This window comes from Pomacea canaliculata, linkage group LG3 (assembly GCF_003073045.1).
Source record: "Pomacea canaliculata isolate SZHN2017 linkage group LG3, ASM307304v1, whole genome shotgun sequence".
NCBI classification, from domain to species: Eukaryota; Metazoa; Mollusca; class Gastropoda; order Architaenioglossa; family Ampullariidae; genus Pomacea; species Pomacea canaliculata.
Window position 1 is genome coordinate 9,839,606 of NC_037592.1, and position 17,378 is coordinate 9,856,983.

The window sequence follows — 17,378 nt, forward strand, 5'->3', positions numbered from 1 at the left end:
GAAGTGCTCGGCCAGCACCAAGTCTACGGTGCACATGCCGAATGAGCCTTTCAAGTCCGGAAAGATGGGAACCGACTGGCGTACGGCGAACATCATCGCCGTCGTTGTCTCTGTCCTGCTGGCATTGGCAGTGGCGGTGACCGTGCTGTGCTTGCGGATATTTAACAAAACGCCTCGCTGGTACTTACGCAGAAAGATATGTCGCCTTCCGAGACCAACATCGCTTTTGCGCTGGCCCCGAAGTCTGGCATCGAGAGACACTGGAGCGATATCTCCCAGTTGGACCAGAAGCGTCATATTGTCACGGGCAGAGAACTGCTTCCAGCTGACCAGGTGACTGCTTTGGAGTCTTTTTTATGAAAAGTTTTTTCCACGATGTACATACACCATGGACATTCATAAACAGACAACAGACGGAGAAATACAATCTTTGACATCGTGGAAAAAAATTAACAAAATTAAACAAAACAAACCCCATACACACAAGGCACCGGATCGCTTTCAACAGCAAAAACAAGCCAGTTATCACAGTATTTTACGCACACTTTCTGGTCAAGATCAGGCTAATGCAAGAAGAGCACTGATCTTGACCCTGGAGCAAAGTAAGCAGTAAGAATGTCTCACAAATATGTAACGTAACCCCTCCCCCAGTTTTGGAGTCTTCTTCGCTTCCAATCGTCGTTTGCTAAGTCTTTGGTGAATAATTTTAGAGTTGCAACAAACTAACAACATTTGTATGTTCTGTTGACTTTCTAGCATTCGTTGGCTCCACGTACGACACAGGTAATCCGCCGACTCAGGCCACAAATATTACATTCCGTGACGAGTTTGACAGTCTGCCCACCTACTTCTCGGGGACGGGCTACCACAGTATTTACATCAACTACTCACCCTCCGGCATGCTCAGCGAGGCAAACGGGATGAGGCCAAACAACAACTCCAGCCTAGGCACTTTCATCAACGCAAGGTATGAGCACACAGGGCTTCACGATTAGTCTTCTTCATGAGTAGGGGGTGAGAATGAGAGCGCGTGTGTGCATGCATGCGTACGTTTCCCTACGACCCTCCATCCCCCCAAAATAAAGTGAATGAAAGAAAGATAAAGTCAAGAGAAAAAAAAAAAGAGGACACGTTTGTCAGATTAGCACCACGTAGTGTTTCTCAAACTGTTTGTTCCTATCGCTGTCTTCCCGTCGTAGCTTCATCACAGGCTACGAGCAGAAGAAGCGCTACATCGCAGCCCAAAGTCCCTGCAGCGCGGAGAGCGCCCTCGACTTCTGGCGCCTCATCTACCAGGAGCAGGTGCATACCGTGGTCCTGTTGTCCAGCGTCGTGGAGGACGGCAGCATGCGGTGCTTTCAGTACTGGCCAGACATCGCGCCCGTCTATTTTGGACCCTTCAGGGTAACACGCGATGTCTTACACATTTCTGACTTAACGGTCACTTTACCATTGTCTGATGCGCAAATCGTACATACCGTCAATTTATTTACACTACCACTCGGTGTCTCGGTGACTACACTAAATGACATTTGCAAGCTCTGACTATAATGTTTCATATTAATGGCGGTCCAAACACATACACACATATATGATACAAGGCAAATTGAGCACAGGTATAATTCTTCTCTCACTGTCCTAGAAGAGGAATATTGGCTTTCTTAATTTCCCCCGCCTCACCAGTCGCTTTGTTTCCCCTTTCTTTTATGAGCTAGCTGTGAACTATGACCTAAAATAAACCAATTTTCATGCACGCTTGGACAGATCCGACACGTGAAACAGCAGACAAGCTTCGCCGATTTCTCAGAGTACATGCTGGCGCTGAGCCTGCACAGAGGCGAAAGACGAGGCGGGGTCAAGGGTGGCGAAGAGCACCAAGTGCGCCTGTTGGTCTTCACCTCTTGGTACGAACCACAACTGTCTCGCGACCCGCACCCCTTGCTGGAACTGCAGCGCCGCCTAGGGACCCAGAGAGAACCGTACAACGAAACGCTGTTGGTCCACTGCGAGAACGGCTGCGGACGCACTGCCGTCTTCATCGCCCTCGACATCCTCATGGCTACCTACGCCAGCAAAAGGGAGGTAAGTGGTTCGGCCGTTACTTTCTTTAGGATTCAGATTCTCAAGACTGCTCCACCTTTTCTTGAAGGGAGATTTAGCGTTACAACAACAACAACAACAACAACAACAACAACAACAACAACAACATTGTCAAAAATCAAACAAATAAGACTGGGTCATAGCGAGCTAGGCCAACCTTAACAAATAAAGTGCAAGAAATGCCCGTTTATCAGAACGATTTCTAACATCATATATCAGACGTAGTTTCTTCTCATTACATTTACCTAATAATCTTAATGTGAACCTTTATTGAAGGTCAGTTTTTGTATGTTCATATACCTACTTCCGTTGACGTCCGAAAGGTGTCAGTTTATGAAGTTGTGTCCGGCATGCGGCGGGAGCGGCCCTACATGGTACACACCTTCGTGCAGTACCTGTTGATCTACATCGCGCTTTTCGAGGATAAACACGCCGGTAACACCTTTTTGGACCTACAGCTGCCCACCTTCTACCACGACCTGCTGCGTAAGCAGCCCATCACCAAACGCACCGTGCTGTACGATCAGTTCCAGCTCCTGTCGCTCGTCACCGAGGCTTACGTGCCGCCTCCGAAAGTGGAAAGCAGCGCGCCGCAGGTGGAGCAGCCCCAAGAGCTCCATCTGGGGAGGGGCGACGAGGAGGTCAAGCGGCTGCGACCGGAGGGCCCCAAGGTGGAGGATAGTGTCTAGGATGCCACCAGTATGGCGTGGTCTTCGTGGACAGCTACAAGCGCCGTGGGCAGTTCATTCTGGCACCGTCGCCGACAGAGGCGAGCCTGGAGGAGTGCTGGCACCTCGTCTGCACTAACGATGTGCGCTCTGTTATCATCCTCGACCTCGTCAACGCAGCCAAGGTGAGGTTGACGAATGGATGTTTCCTGACACGGCCTGGCAACAGGTTTATAGATTTATAAGGTGTGAACGCTCGCTAGTGCTGTATTAATCCGATGTCTGACTGTCAGCTGAACGATGGAAACTCGGCAGCATTCTTCTCTGTGGACCTCGGCTTAAATAGATATTTCATTTCGGAACGGTATGACGAACACAGATTTACACTTCCCACTGTGAGAAAGCCCATGGCAAGATAAGCACTGTGCATTTTTCGTTTCAATAATTGTATTTTGCGAATGCATCGTCATCAGTAGTAGTAGTTGTACATGATTCAAACTTCGACGTATCTGTCTGAACCCTTTTGTCTGAAATTTTGTTGGTCATTGTGGCTGTAGAAGCCTCACCTTCCCAGACACGTCAGCATCTGTACAGTAGTATCTCGGTATTTGAAAAACGAGATCGTGAACACAGCACCAGGACAGGTCTTTACTGCTTGAAATCGAGGCACAAAATAACGTTTTCCCCTTTGTTTCACCCATACGTGTCACGAGTATGCGTGGTGTCTTATACAAGTGTATTATACGATGGTCGAGTGCCGAGAAAATTGTCAAGTAATAAAACAAAATTCTCTCGAAAATATCAGTCGAGGACCGAAAATGTTCTAGCACAAAGTAGTTTTAGTGCCATAGTACCATTATTACTGTAAAGTGCATATGCAAATTATTCGTCACCTTTAATTAACAGCTTTGACTTATTATAGGTTACAGGTGTCGTGGCATGGACATGCCTACTTGGTGAAGAAAGCGTGTAATATGAATCTTTATTCCCGCATTGATGTCATACATATGCCCTCTGTCTGTGCGGCGATGTAGAATGGCAGTGTTTTAAAGGATGGTAATCTAATGGAAAGGTTACTCAAGAGTTCAGAAGCTATTATCTTACAATAAATTCCAGTTAGGTTTTTTATTTTTAAAGTGGCGCTTGGACAGATCTTTTAAAATCCGAGGTAAGAACGAAAAATTGGAGCCGGCAGGCATAATCTCTCCCCAGCTAGTGATAGAGGTCTCATGGCTTCTTCTCTGCGGTCATTTCAAGAGAAACGGTAATGAACGTGGTGTGCAGAAACCACTGTACTGGCCCAGGATGGACGCTCGGCGTCTGGCATCTTTCTCTGTACATCGTCATGGCGCCTTCAACATGGACAGCACGGTTACCGTCTACACCGTCCAAGTGAAATGCAGACACCTTCCCGTCGCTAGCTCAAGGTAAGTCGACATTTGACAGCTCGTCTTTCATCTGACGAAAGAGTTCGTTCAGAACCGATCCTCCACCTCCTCCGCCACTCACACCTATGACTTGAAGATTTGTAGAAGGTTGACTGCTAATCTGTGGTCTGTCTTTAGACTAGTCCGTGTGTATCATTGCCGTACGTGGCCAAAGATCTCCCACAAGCCTCATCGCCTGGTCAAGAAGAGAGACGATAAGATCATCCCACATACCGACCATTTCAGAAGCTTGCTGCGTGTACTTGAACAGGTCAGGGCCAGTCAGTGCACAGGCATGCACATCCACACACATTTTCTCTCACAATCAGATCGGGACGTACACACAATTCTCTCCTTCCTCAGAGAAACATTGGAAATTTTATCTCTCTCTCTCACACACACACAATTCTCTCCTTCCTCAGACAAGCAGAGGAAACTTTCTTACAAATTTTTAGATGTCAAAGACCAGATTCATGCACTTCAAGCAAGACTTGTCCTTTGCATCCCCATACAGGTGGTGGCCTGGCAACAGGAGACCACGCACGAAAGCACGCCAATCCTGCTGCACTGCAGTGATGGCTTTTCGCGAAGCGGCCTGATGGTCGCAATAGCTCAGATGATCTGGCGAGCAAATGAGGAAGGCCGAGTGAGCATTTATCGTGTGGTTCGTCGACTCAGGATTTGCTGTCCCAATGCTGTTGCCCACTACGTAAGTCTGACGCCGAATTATAGTTTACAAATTCAGGGTAATTTCTCTTGCGCACTAAGTACAAATTCAGGAAAGAGAGGAGTTTCCATATATAAAACAGTCACTACCCGTTTCAAGATCACTTTTTCGTCACGATGGCCACAATCTAATTCTGGTCAGGGTAATGAAGCTACATACTTTTTTATTTAATGCTGGACAATTTATTTCTGATAAAGCTTGACCCATTGCTGCCATTTGCTTCCTCGCTCATTGCCATACATAAACCTTTTTGCGACCCCATGCGCTTCAAGGAATGAACTGTATATAAACCATTTCTGATCTACATGAAAATGTTTTAAAAAACTAACCCACCCTCTCCTATTTCATACCAGTTTTTCAATAAATTTATCTCCATTGTCTGTACATCAATGAGCTGAACAAGTTTTCTATCAGAACGGACTTTCATCAATGGCGAAATGTAAAGCAGTACCTATGTGTATGACAACTTTACCTACAGGTGCAGTACAAGTTTCTCCACAGACTTCTCTGGGTCTACACGCGAGGTGTTGTGGAGGAAGTACCTTCAGATGGCGCAAAGCCTTGCACTTACAACATAACGGACGATGACAATCCCAAGACATCACCGGAAGTTGCTAACCCCCCTTCCTCGTAAGATAATTAGTTCAAGGCAACTATTGCTCAAACTGATGAAGAATGCGTTATTCTATGTCAGCCTTAGTGGAATGGCTTCGTCTGTAGTACCGATTGATCCTCAACCCCACGAAAAAGTCAAATATATTTTTAGATCACGTTATGAAAGTGTGTAGCAACATGGTCTGATTTTGCTTATGCTCGTTTCTTCTTTGTAAGGTTGTCAGTTCGTTTCTAGTCTTTCGTGCACAGCTCATTAAAGGTTGTCTCCAAACGGGAAATAAACATAACAAATTTTATTATTCTTCTGCTTCCTTGCATGCACACATGAACACGTCATGCACACCTGTCTCGTCTGTATTTGTAATGTGTCCTAGCCGGTATGGCAGATTTTATCGCTGATCACATATTTTCTTTCAGTGCGGAAAGCGATACTGTTCACATGTCCATCGTGCATACAAGTGAGGAGATCATAGCGCACGAGAGTGAGTCTACGGAAATCAACTGAAGTTCTGCAATTTTGAAGCCAGAGAATGTAAGGACTGAGAGATAACGCTGTGTTGTTGATGATGGAGGTAGCAGCCTTTTTCTACAAACTTAGACTCTGCATGTCTGAGTCGTAACTTTTGAAAACAGCTGGCAACATCACCTGTATTTTCTTTGTGCTTAATTTGACTTTTTTGATAAAGCATATTTTGTAATTTGATACTAATGGGCAACATCAGAAGCTGAGATGACTAGCCCTAATATTTGAATATATATTTTAATACAGAAAATACACAAACTATATCAGTATGTGCTATTCATTGAATTAAGAAAAGGCTTTGATTTTATGACATCTTGCAATTGCCTTACCCAATTTTACTTTTAACGGACTCTTCTAAATTGTAACAAAGACCTATTTGCACTGGCATCCTAGCTAAAATGTATCGAAGATTTAAGTCACATTAATAGCTCAGCGAAATGGTAATAGTTTAAACTAGGTTCCTATCTCTTTTATTAAATTTCTAGGAAATATTTTATCAATGTTTCTACTACCAACAAATGTAATATCACATTTTAAGATCAAGTCTAACACTTAAAACACTGTGTATAAAGTGAAATAAAAAAATTTAGCCTTAAAAATATAAAAAGCAAATATAAACCAAATAATTAGATTCTAGCTTATCCAGAAGAAAATTGTACAATGATTTTCAGATGTGTTAACAATGATTCTAAAATACTCCAGCAATAAGTTACTAGTATGTTTTGTTATTCTCTGGTTCTGCTATATTTCCAACACAACTACTTTTCAAGACCTAGTGGCAGCTTGCTGATCATTTGTCACAGCTTACTTAACCACCTACTACTACTTCTCAAGACTGGCTGATTATTTGTGACTTGCAACTCAAGGACACAAGTCTCTCTTAGTGGTACATCTGAAATTCTTACTCATATCCCCAGGGTATCCCAAGTTGGTAGCCCCTGGTTTTAGTTGGGAAAAAACACTTTATTCTGTTGTTCGCATGCAACTGTTGAATTACAACCAAGAAGTTTTACTTGATGCACTTACTTGATGGCCCCTAAAATAAATTATTAATGCCTTCTTTTGATGCAATGGGACAAAGTGTTATGCAGAAATTCATACACTGAGGCCATACTCTTTTGCATCCATTCCCCAAAAGGAAAATGTGTACTCTTTTTTCCATGTTCCTGCAGATGGCGGTCAGTATTTAACTCATGTGCTAGCAACACACAATTTAAGTGCATGACTGCCACCTTCACCTTCTCATCCAACTTTTTAAAAGGTAAGAAGATGCAAACTCTTGTAAGCAGTATATAACACTGTTTAATTTTTGGCGAATTTTTCCATTTACTGTCCTCAACAAGTCAGCATGCTACAACAATATCACACGATACTTTTGTTTTTATACCAGTATGGAATGGCACAGAAAAAGCAAGTGATTTAGATGGCAAGGACCTGATAAAGGTAATTTGATCCCATTTATACAAAGAAATTCCTTTATATTTTAAAATGAAAAGTGACATTACCAACATTAATACATCCCGCCCCAATTCCCTGCCCAAAGAATCTTTTTGTAAATTAAGCCCAAATCACTATATATATATATACACAATACTAAAGAAAACCACCTACCGTGATTATTTTCTGATGGAAGTCATACACAGACATAACACATTTTATGATAAACTTTACAGCATAGCAACCATACTAAATAACCAGTTTGGTCTGAGAGATGACTTTAGGTCAGTCAATGAAGTCCTACTGCTGACAATGTTTGAGTTTTTCTCCCTTTCAAATGGGACTATGCACATTTTACAGTTTAATCTAAGGCAACATATTATCAACCTGCAGATTTTGTCTCTTCTAATTTGGCCAACAACTCATCAGCATCTTCAGATGTCTTCACACGAATAAGCATTGGCACTGGGTCTGTGCTGGGTGTTTTTTCATCTAAAGGTGGATTTGGCACACATACAATAAACACATTATTCTTGCCTTGCTTCTTTGATGGCATAGCTTGTGATAGAAGAATATTCAGCAAAATGTTACCTGGGAGGAGAAAAAAACAACACGTGAAAGTGTGAATGTCACTGATAAGGGTAGTCTGTTTTCATTTAAATGATCAAATTGAATGTCACATTTGTTCAAAATGTGCAAGCTTACGTGGATTTGCATATTCATTCACACACACACACAGTAGAGATTTTTACCTAGATTGGTATCTGCCCGGATGATAAGCTGGAACCGCCCATCCACAGGTTTGAGGTGTAGATTACCAACACCTTTGTCTACCCACTGACCATCCTTCTGAAAGAAGAGTTTGCATCTGGCAAAAAAAAAAAAAAAAAAAGGTTTTAAATGTGGTTAAAGATTAAAGGCAATGTTGTGTCCAGAAAAAACTTATGAAAAAAATATTCTCCCTTATACTATGCAATATCTGCTAAAGCCATGCAGATAATGAGAACTCTCCATGAAACACTAAAGAAAAACTGATGCCCAATTTTTCCTTCCTTTCAATTTGCAATAAACATTACAGCATAGCAACAGTACTAAATAATCAGTTCAGTCTGAAAAATGACTTTGGGTCTATCAATATGAAGTCCTATTGCTGATAATGTCAGAAAAATGCTACAGGAATTTTAAATGATAATACTGTAAACAGCACAGACTAGGTCTGCAGTAACTCGAGGATAGCTGAAAATTTTATTATGCTTAAGCATAGCTGGCAATTTAAAAAATACTTTAATTAGCTATAACTGTCAAGTCCTGTAGGCACCAGATGCCAAAGAAAGAAATATTTAGTCTTTGTATAACTTTTCAATTTTCCCAGCTGCCAAGAAATTTTTTAAAAATTCGTCAAAAAAAGAAAATGGAAAATTCCTCTGTAGATACCTAAATAAGTTAAAATGCTAAAACAGCAACATACAATTCTGACATGGACACCTGACTATGCTTATTAATGTAACAGTTTTGCTACTGAGACCCAGTTTCGGTGATTTTTAATCAACCCAACAAAGATGGTCATACTCTACATATTCTAATGACTGAACATTCAACTTCCCCACTCAACAAATAGTCTTCATGTAAAGTTTTAAAGAACATTGAATAAAATTTTTGTTAAAACATTCTTTTGAGGGACAGTAGTGGAATGCAATTCAGTTAAAACTACATACTTCTTAGCTGTGCAGCAAGACCTCATCATTAAGACACGTTTTGTGATCCCCCACTCCCCTGCCCAGATACAACACAAAAAGTTTAAATGGATGTATTTCACCATATAAACATTATCCCTATTATGACTACATCTCCAGCATGACTTGCAACTGACAGTTTGTGCTTCATTACAACCTTTTAGCAAAAATCCCACTTTGAAAAAGATGTCCATTTTAAAATGGACTGCTTCTGGCTGGCTGCTTGCCCAATATTACGATTTTCTAGAAAAAATACAAGGTAAATTAAGTACATTTTGAAAGAGACTATTTGTTCCTCAGGTCACCAGTTATTTCCACCCAAAACCATTGTCTCAGCATTATCAACCATCAATCCCAGTTATATTTACCCTACCATGACCATAATCATTCCCTATAAGACTACACCACAACACCGGAAAACGAATCAATGAAGAAAAGAAGAAAAAAAAAAAAGAAAACACCAATGACAGTTACATCAACGTCAGTTTCAACCAACAGAGCTATGCAATTTGAACATATTTATGTTTCACTGTTATATCTTTTTTTCACCAGTGTACATTAGTCAATTGTGCTTCCCCAATGACCTTGCTGCCAAAGTCACCTGTTTATAATTCTTGTGGCCGACGGTGCTCTTTTGCTTTTTTTTTTTGCAGCAATCACTTTTGAAAAAATCATATATAGTGCATTGAAAAGAGCATCTTTGTCAACCACAGTGCAGTGCTTTTACCTGGATAATTGTAAATAAATGAACTTATGACCTGATCTGGTGGATTTTTGTAAGTCTTAACAGGGAGGATTTATGTATAAATAAAAGGTTAACACCAGCTTTAGCTGGTTACATTCTGGACAGTTCTGTCAGCTGTTTTTATGTTTGTTTTTATACAAGATTTTTAAATACATTTAAAGGATGAATCCATTCCGTTACTGTCAACATATCCAGACTTTTTAAAATGTAATTCCTTTCCGAAAACAGAAGCAAAGCATATCAATGGAGACTGATGTTCTATGTATTTTCTGACAGTTTGGTGCAGTACAGTCCACAAGGTCAATTGTGATTACCCTTACTCTGGCTAATCCCTATTCAATTTATTCATGATGAGACAGATATCCCTTCACCCAACTGGCTAGAGGGTGACGGCTTTTCCGTCACTTTTTATCTTTGCCTGTTGATCTGCAAATTTTGTGTCTAATAAATCTATGCATTTGTTACACAATTTGCGATGTTCCTGGATTTATGTGTCTGTATCCTTTTTTTTCCTGGACCTTTTTGTTTCTATTGTCTGCGCAATCTTCCCATTTTAAAGCTGTGCATCAGGTGTCAATTTCAGAATGATTCCCTTTTCTGGAACTGCTCCTTTATGTTTTGATGTTGCAATCACAGCATATGGCTGGCAATGTGTATTTCTTTAAAGTGACTGTTAGCGTGATCATCTAACAAGAGTTTTGTGTATAGAATGATATTTATGTCTGAAGTTAGGCCACTGCTCCTAACATAGTGAGGAGAGCTTCACACAAATGTCATAATAAGTTTGTGACTTAAATGGAAGTTTTTATACACATACCAAGTTTTCAATGTGGCCCTATTGCAGATGTTTGAACAGCACATTCAGTAAAATGATAATGGAGATTTTGTTTGGGGGGGGGGGGGGGAAATCACCAAAAGGTCAGAATACTTAATTTCCCTCCTAAATCTGATAATAAAAATTCCTTCAAAATTATAGTTGGTTTAGAAAAAATAGTCTAAATGTAGAAGACAGTACACAGACATTAAAAAAATAAAGACAGATGATGAGTCAGCAAAGATATCATTTCAATAAATTTTACCAACTCACCCACCTACCTGATCAAAACATTCAATGGGTTTGAAGCGTTGTGATCAATGCAAAGTGATAAGATATTAAGTGGATTTTAGCAAGTCTTAATGGAGGTTTTATGCATAAACAAAAGGCTGACAAAGCTTTATATAAGGTGTTTTACTGGCTACCCACATTAAAAGCTGAATTATCCTACCTCTTTGAAAAGATAGCTCCTTCCTCCTTGATCTCGCGAACTTCAGGTTGTGGCGGAACATAAGGAGCATTTTCGTCATCACCATCCACTGTGAGCAATAAAATTACATTTTATTTGGTTTACAAGATTGTTTGCAAAGAAAAGTAAGAGCCAACGTTAATAGACCAATATAAGCTTTGTTTACCTGCCAATACAAATTATAAGGGGCACATGATGAGATATAGCGGTGGGGAAGATGCGCCAACAGGTTTAAAATTAAGTAGCAGCTACCTCTGACAAATAATTGATTAATAATTTTTATGAAAAAGCTGACCCTTAGATATTTTGAAAATCATGTAATAGTCAAGCACCAACCATTAGTTTTCTCTTGTGAGTTGATGGTAGCTGCATTTTGTGAGCTTTGCTGCCCAAAGCTGAAAGATGGAGCAGTTTTTCCAGAGCTAGATGAAGAAAGAAAGCATCCATTGCTAGATTGGCCAAACTTGAAACCTTCAAAAGCAGGAGCTGTAACAGAAAATAATCCAACATTTTTAAAAGACTTTGATGATGAAACACACATATCTTTTAAATCTCCCTTTTCTGCAGGCAGCATAATGTGAATTTTGTAGCTCCAGTACTGTTATAATGTACTGGCTACATTTTTAACTCTGTACATTACGGTTACCATGCCAGTCATAAACAAATTATCAACAAAATTGTTAATACTGCAACACAGTATTCCAAGGTAAATTTAAGTAAACAGTTCAGGGTGTCTTCATGAGAAAGAACTATTACTTGCAGAAATGCTAATTTTCTGTGCATCTTCCAGCCATCACTATAATCAGTTAAGTAAAATAGACTTAGTAATGGACTCAAAGGATTCAATACAGTTAAAACTTTATATGCTGCACCATTAAAATTACACATGCACAATCATTCTGTATCTACAAACATTGCTGATTCATCTTCCTGTAGAAACAATATGTGCTTCTTAGCACTGAAAAGGCATCTAATGCAGGCACAGACCTGAAATTGGACGAACTTTTTTTTTTAGCCATCTTGAGATTATGGCATATTGTGAATGTTCAACAGGTCCTCTACCGACTCCTTGAGAGGTTTTTCATAAGCCATGTAGAAAATAATGTAAACTTTGTCAAAGTGAGGCAAAGGACGTCAGAACCATATAGGCCCAACTGAAGGGGGCTGCCCAAAACCGGGTTTGCTGGCGAGGTATTTTTGTGGCCCTATGCTCCTCGGGGAGTAACGAGGACTAAACTGTGTTCATTTTATGCAGGAAAATATTAAAAGATGGCTGTATTTTCCATTAAACACTTAAATTGCCTCCTGGGATGAATAAAGTATTTTTTTAAATTGGCTGTTAGGCTTAGATGAAACAGAACAATTTTTAACTTTAATAACTTTTCTCAGTTTCTTTTTTTTTATATTTGTTCATTTTAAAACCTTTATACTGGCATGTGATGCAGGCCTAAAACTTTGTTAATCTTTCTCTCTATGTCTTTAAACATTTTAGAGTTGTCCTATCAATTTAGTAGTTAACGTTTCAAATAATTTTTTTTCTGAAATATAACGATTTCCAACAAAATTCATACCAAAATAACTAGTTTTTACTGATTTCCAAACTTTTACATGTAGATCTTTCTGTCATTTAACTATTTTAGAAAGAATTTAGAGTTTATTCAGTACAGGGAAAAAAGTTATAAGCTTTTGAAATTGTTTAGGCCCATCTTTGTTTCTTGGCAACTCATGTGGCATGTCAAAACAAAAAAAAGCACAAATGATTCCAAATTAATGCATTAAATTTTTTTTTAGCAGTATCTAGCCAACACTTATTTTTTAATCCACATAACTTTTTAACATTCAATATTTTGATGCAATTTGCTGTATAAAAAAGCAAGTGAGAAGATCTGAATAATTTGAGAAGAGCACAGGCTAAAATAAAATTGAAAAATACCAAATACTCCTGTTATAGGTTGTTGATGCAACAGCTAAAACTCTTCACTTTGTGAGAATTTGCTATCATGAGTTTGGATCTTGGCTTTGTCACTCTTTTCTGTAAATCTGACACCTGTTTACTAAGCTTATCATCAATGATATTCTCAGATTTCCCGTCATGTATGTGTGTGGAATATGCTGAATTTTATTCTACCCCTAAGTGTACCACAAAACAAGATGTATCAAAAATACTGTTTGCAAACTATTAACTATCTATAAACACTTTTGTAAATTTTTTATACAAAATTTTATGATATAAAGAGTTATCAATAAACACGCATAAATAATTAGCCTTGGAAAATGATAAAAAAGTCCCAGGGGGCCTAAATTTGATCAATGACCACAATTTAGAACTACCAAAAAAAGTGCCATGTCACTTAAAAAAACCCTATGGCATAAAATAGGCACCTTTGCATTTTCTTTATTCTCGTACTGACAGAATAAATAAAAAGTATCAGCCACATAACACACTTTGTCTAGCCTTAGACACTATATATTAGACCCTAAATTGTGCATTTTGGGAAACTAGGTATGGAAATTATTTTCTACCTCCCACCCCCAAGAAACTAAATAAAAACTTTAAGGACAACTGAAAAATAACTGCTAGTTTGCAAGCAGCTTTATCCCTGTTTAATGCATACAACATTTAAGCTCATAACTGCTTTTCTGACCACACCAACCACCACTGGTAAAGCAGCAGTTTGTCAGCATGTGAACGTTTCCTCTGTGAAATTCTCTAAAACAAGTAACACAACAATCAAAAGTTTACCTTTATTTTCCATCTGCTTAGTGAGCCCTTCAGACTTTTCAGCACTGCTAGACTGGGAAGCCAAGCTAAATGAAAACCCTGAAGCTGGCACAGGACAGGAAGGCACTGCTGTTGAAGGCTTGTTTAACTTAGTGGTTGCTTCATTTTCACTGACTTTGTCTTGTTTTCCAGGATTTTTTCCCTGGTATTTTTCCTCCATGCTTAAAAGGTGTTTTTCATAGTCTTTGAAAGATGGAGTAAGGATACAATAAGGATTCTCGTTAACATGCTTTTGGATCCAAGTCAAAATGTTCTCGTTAAGTGTCTTCAGCTGTCGCAAATATTCAGGGTGATCTTTAACTTCTTTCCCATTGCTGTGTGTTGAGCAGCTGGACTGAGCTGTTGTCAGACTGTTGTTGAAATTCAAAGGAGAACTTGTTGTGGATGCTCCCGATGGTTTGAATGAAAAACTGCTGAACAGGCCTGCCTGGAAATTATTTAGAATGGCAATTACCTCTTAAATTTTCTTCTCTTTGAATGATATTTACCTGTTTTCAACTTGCTATTTCAATGGTCCCTATTTTTTGTAATTTTACAGACCATATATTACTAAGATTATAACTAAATCTCAATAAGTCACATAACACACTACGATCAAATATAAAGTCCACAATAACAACAAAATTTCTCATGCTTACTCCACTTCCACCATCTCCTTGTATTGTCCTCTTAGCTTTTCGAATTACTCGCGTCTTTAAGACATCCTCATCTGCCAGCACAAAACTCCCTGCCTGTGCAAAAGATTTGGGGGTTAAAGCAGAAGGAGAGAGATCATAATTATTCCCTACTCACAAATATCAGAAGTAAAAACATGCCATGTTTTCACTAATCATGTTAACAGAGAACGTTAACTCAATGGCAAACATCTGAAATATCAGATTCGCTACTAATAGCTTTAAGACAGTGCACAGTGTAGTATTTATATGCAGATTTCCACATTTTAGGTGGATGCCATGCTCTAGTGACTTTTGGCATGGCATATAATGATGATAAAGGGAATTTACATAGTACATTTCTCTACTTAATAAAAGATTCAATGAACTGTAAAAGAAAGAAAAGAAAAAGGCCAATACACAAATAAAGGAAAACACAAAATTCAAACAGTAAAGAAAACCAAAGCAAGCACAATATTCTATAGATGACAACAGCGGACTCCTGGTGAATTCTGGATTTCTAGAAAATTTATAAGCAATATGGAAAAAATATATGTGTATTGTACGGTGTACTATTCAAGTGCTTACTTCCTCAGATTCTTCCTCCACATTCCAGTTTTCATGGTTTAGCTCTGTTGCTGCGTTTCTTTTCGGCATTGCTAGAAAGGACAAGCAATTATTTGATGCCAACTAAAACCTGTATACTGGAGAAAAAACATTTTTGCAAGTTGCTTTTAACAGTAAATCCTAAGGAAAACTTCAGTATTCCCATACAGAGGATGTGTAAATCACGTGAGAAAAAAAAAAAATTCTGGAAATAGAATTTTTCTAGATGGTCTAATCTCAAAACAAATGATCTATCATCAGAAATCTGAAAATGCAGAAGAGCTTACATAAGACATTTTGTAATGAATCAGACCTAAGCAAGCGATATTTTATCTTCACTTGTTATAAGCGTTAATGACAGTTACATGTATATAAATATTACACTAATAAAACAGTTTCTTGACACATGATCACAACAACAATGCAGATTCTTTTGTACTTTTTTCCTACGACTGGTCAGTGAAACCCCATGCAATTTACCTGAACATCTTCAACGAATTTAACTTAGTGGGTCTGAAAACTGTTTGCCTTTTGCAAGATGTAAACACTAAAATGTGTGAGCTGATGTTGTAAAAAAGAAAACATCTATTGCAATTTTATCTTCCACGCGCATGAGGAAATTGAAGAATGGACTTGAACAGTCCACTGAAATGCCTATCAATATGCGAAAACAAATAATGAAATATTGCATATTTTGTGACTATTGTGGTTTAAATACAACCCAATTACTACTAAAAAATGTTCTTAATGAAAATGTATTATCTATTTACAAGCAATTTTCTACATGAAAAAATATGCACACAAGTTGTCACATTTTAGCTACTTTGCCCCTTTTTTCAAAATAGAGGATCAACTTGAGCATTACATATAAATCTGCTGTTTCTTCATAGCTTCTTTCTCCACTAAGTTATAAAAATTGCTTCAATAAACAATTAAATTAATCCAATTATGTGTACTAACATTGTTTATGTTTCCAAAATATATGGGCCCATTCACTGTATGTACTAGTGGGTAGTACTTTATTGAACGAGGTAATAAAATTTAACATGTTAGTAGATAAACGTTCGTATTTGTTTTCACTGTACCTAAATTTTCTGAAAGATTGCCATGTAAAATGTGGCAACGTATACGGCCACTTCTACCTACAATTACGCAATAACTGACAAAACGCTATAAGGACTAATCTTTTATTTTTTAAGCTTTTTTAGACGTTCTGTGTACATCGAACTTCCAAATTTATCATACAGTATTTCTAAAATGGAAATAACGATGAACTGTTTATTCATCAAAGCAGTTTCCCCCTACCTCCCCGTCCCACATCAGGGTAGCAACACGAAATACATGGACACCGATCGGTTATGGATGTCATAGTTTATTTCGGACTTGAAGCATCAACGACGCCTACGCCATTCGTTGTTCTCGTTTCCAAGACAATTTACATTTCAAGTTTTTCGGCACAGTATATACCAGTGTCTATTATCCGACGAATAATTGGCTTTAATTTTAGTACAACTGCACGCCGCAACTAGTTTCACTACAGAATATATTAAAATCAAGCAAAACTGCGTCATACGCCAGCTGACCGAATAATGTTGTTATTAATATAGATTTATATCACTTGAATGTGCTGCTACTTTATAAGAAGATAACAGAATCATACCTGTACGGGTGTCGGCAAAATAAACTGTTTACCCCCCCTCACGATTCAACCAGCGCATGGAATCGCCATGTAATATCACGTGGTGCAAGGATAAGCATTGAGTAGTGCCATTAGTCGGCTTTAAATTGTGAAAATGAAACATCAGTGAATACTACGTGTGTCTGAATGACGCCAACACAAATGGATAAGATGAGAAAACTTGAAAATAAATGTATCACCTTTACTTTAATTGTTTCAAAACAATTGTCGAAGACAACCGTCCGTACTGAAACTTTCTGTGAGGAGTTGCATCCGGGCAAGTCGGAAGTGCCCATAGAAAAAGCTCAGTATCGTTATGCCGCTGACAGAAAAATAGTTCTCTATAAAATTGCGTTATCAAATGGAGATAACTTAGATTATAACAAAGAAGTGTTTAATAC

The 17,378-nt window shown here is 38.7% G+C and overlaps 2 protein-coding genes across 4 annotated transcripts; one reads left to right on the plus strand and one right to left on the minus strand.

The window, feature by feature from the left end:
- The first annotated feature begins 164 nt into the window (after positions 1 to 164).
- Positions 165 to 6,345, plus strand: LOC112560301 (receptor-type tyrosine-protein phosphatase epsilon-like). Its single transcript, XM_025232068.1, has 10 exons — positions 165 to 333; positions 759 to 967; positions 1,200 to 1,404; positions 1,765 to 2,082; positions 2,424 to 2,953; positions 4,053 to 4,195; positions 4,334 to 4,466; positions 4,710 to 4,904; positions 5,401 to 5,552; positions 5,955 to 6,345. Exons 1-5 carry the CDS (start codon positions 199 to 201, stop codon positions 2,787 to 2,789), a joined length of 1,233 nt encoding a protein of 410 aa, XP_025087853.1. The 5' UTR covers positions 165 to 198; the 3' UTR covers positions 2,790 to 2,953; positions 4,053 to 4,195; positions 4,334 to 4,466; positions 4,710 to 4,904; positions 5,401 to 5,552; positions 5,955 to 6,345.
- Positions 6,346 to 7,342: 997 nt separating this feature from the next.
- Positions 7,343 to 17,308, minus strand: LOC112560302 (nuclear pore complex protein Nup50-like). 3 transcript variants are annotated; one of them, XM_025232071.1, is made up of 8 exons: positions 17,178 to 17,308; positions 15,282 to 15,397; positions 14,679 to 14,771; positions 14,002 to 14,467; positions 11,595 to 11,744; positions 11,241 to 11,328; positions 8,250 to 8,365; positions 7,343 to 8,088 (listed from the first exon to the last, which is right to left on the minus strand). In XM_025232071.1, exons 2-8 carry the CDS (start codon positions 15,348 to 15,350, stop codon positions 7,880 to 7,882), a joined length of 1,191 nt encoding a protein of 396 aa, XP_025087856.1. In that variant the 5' UTR covers positions 15,351 to 15,397; positions 17,178 to 17,308; the 3' UTR covers positions 7,343 to 7,879. The 3 variants fall into 3 exon arrangements, with proteins under 3 accessions (XP_025087856.1, XP_025087854.1, XP_025087855.1); XM_025232069.1 differs by having other exon boundaries at positions 15,282 to 15,352; positions 17,178 to 17,292; XM_025232070.1 differs by lacking the exon at positions 17,178 to 17,308 and adding an exon at positions 16,960 to 17,066 and having other exon boundaries at positions 15,282 to 15,352.
- Between the last annotated feature and the right edge of the window lie 70 nt (positions 17,309 to 17,378).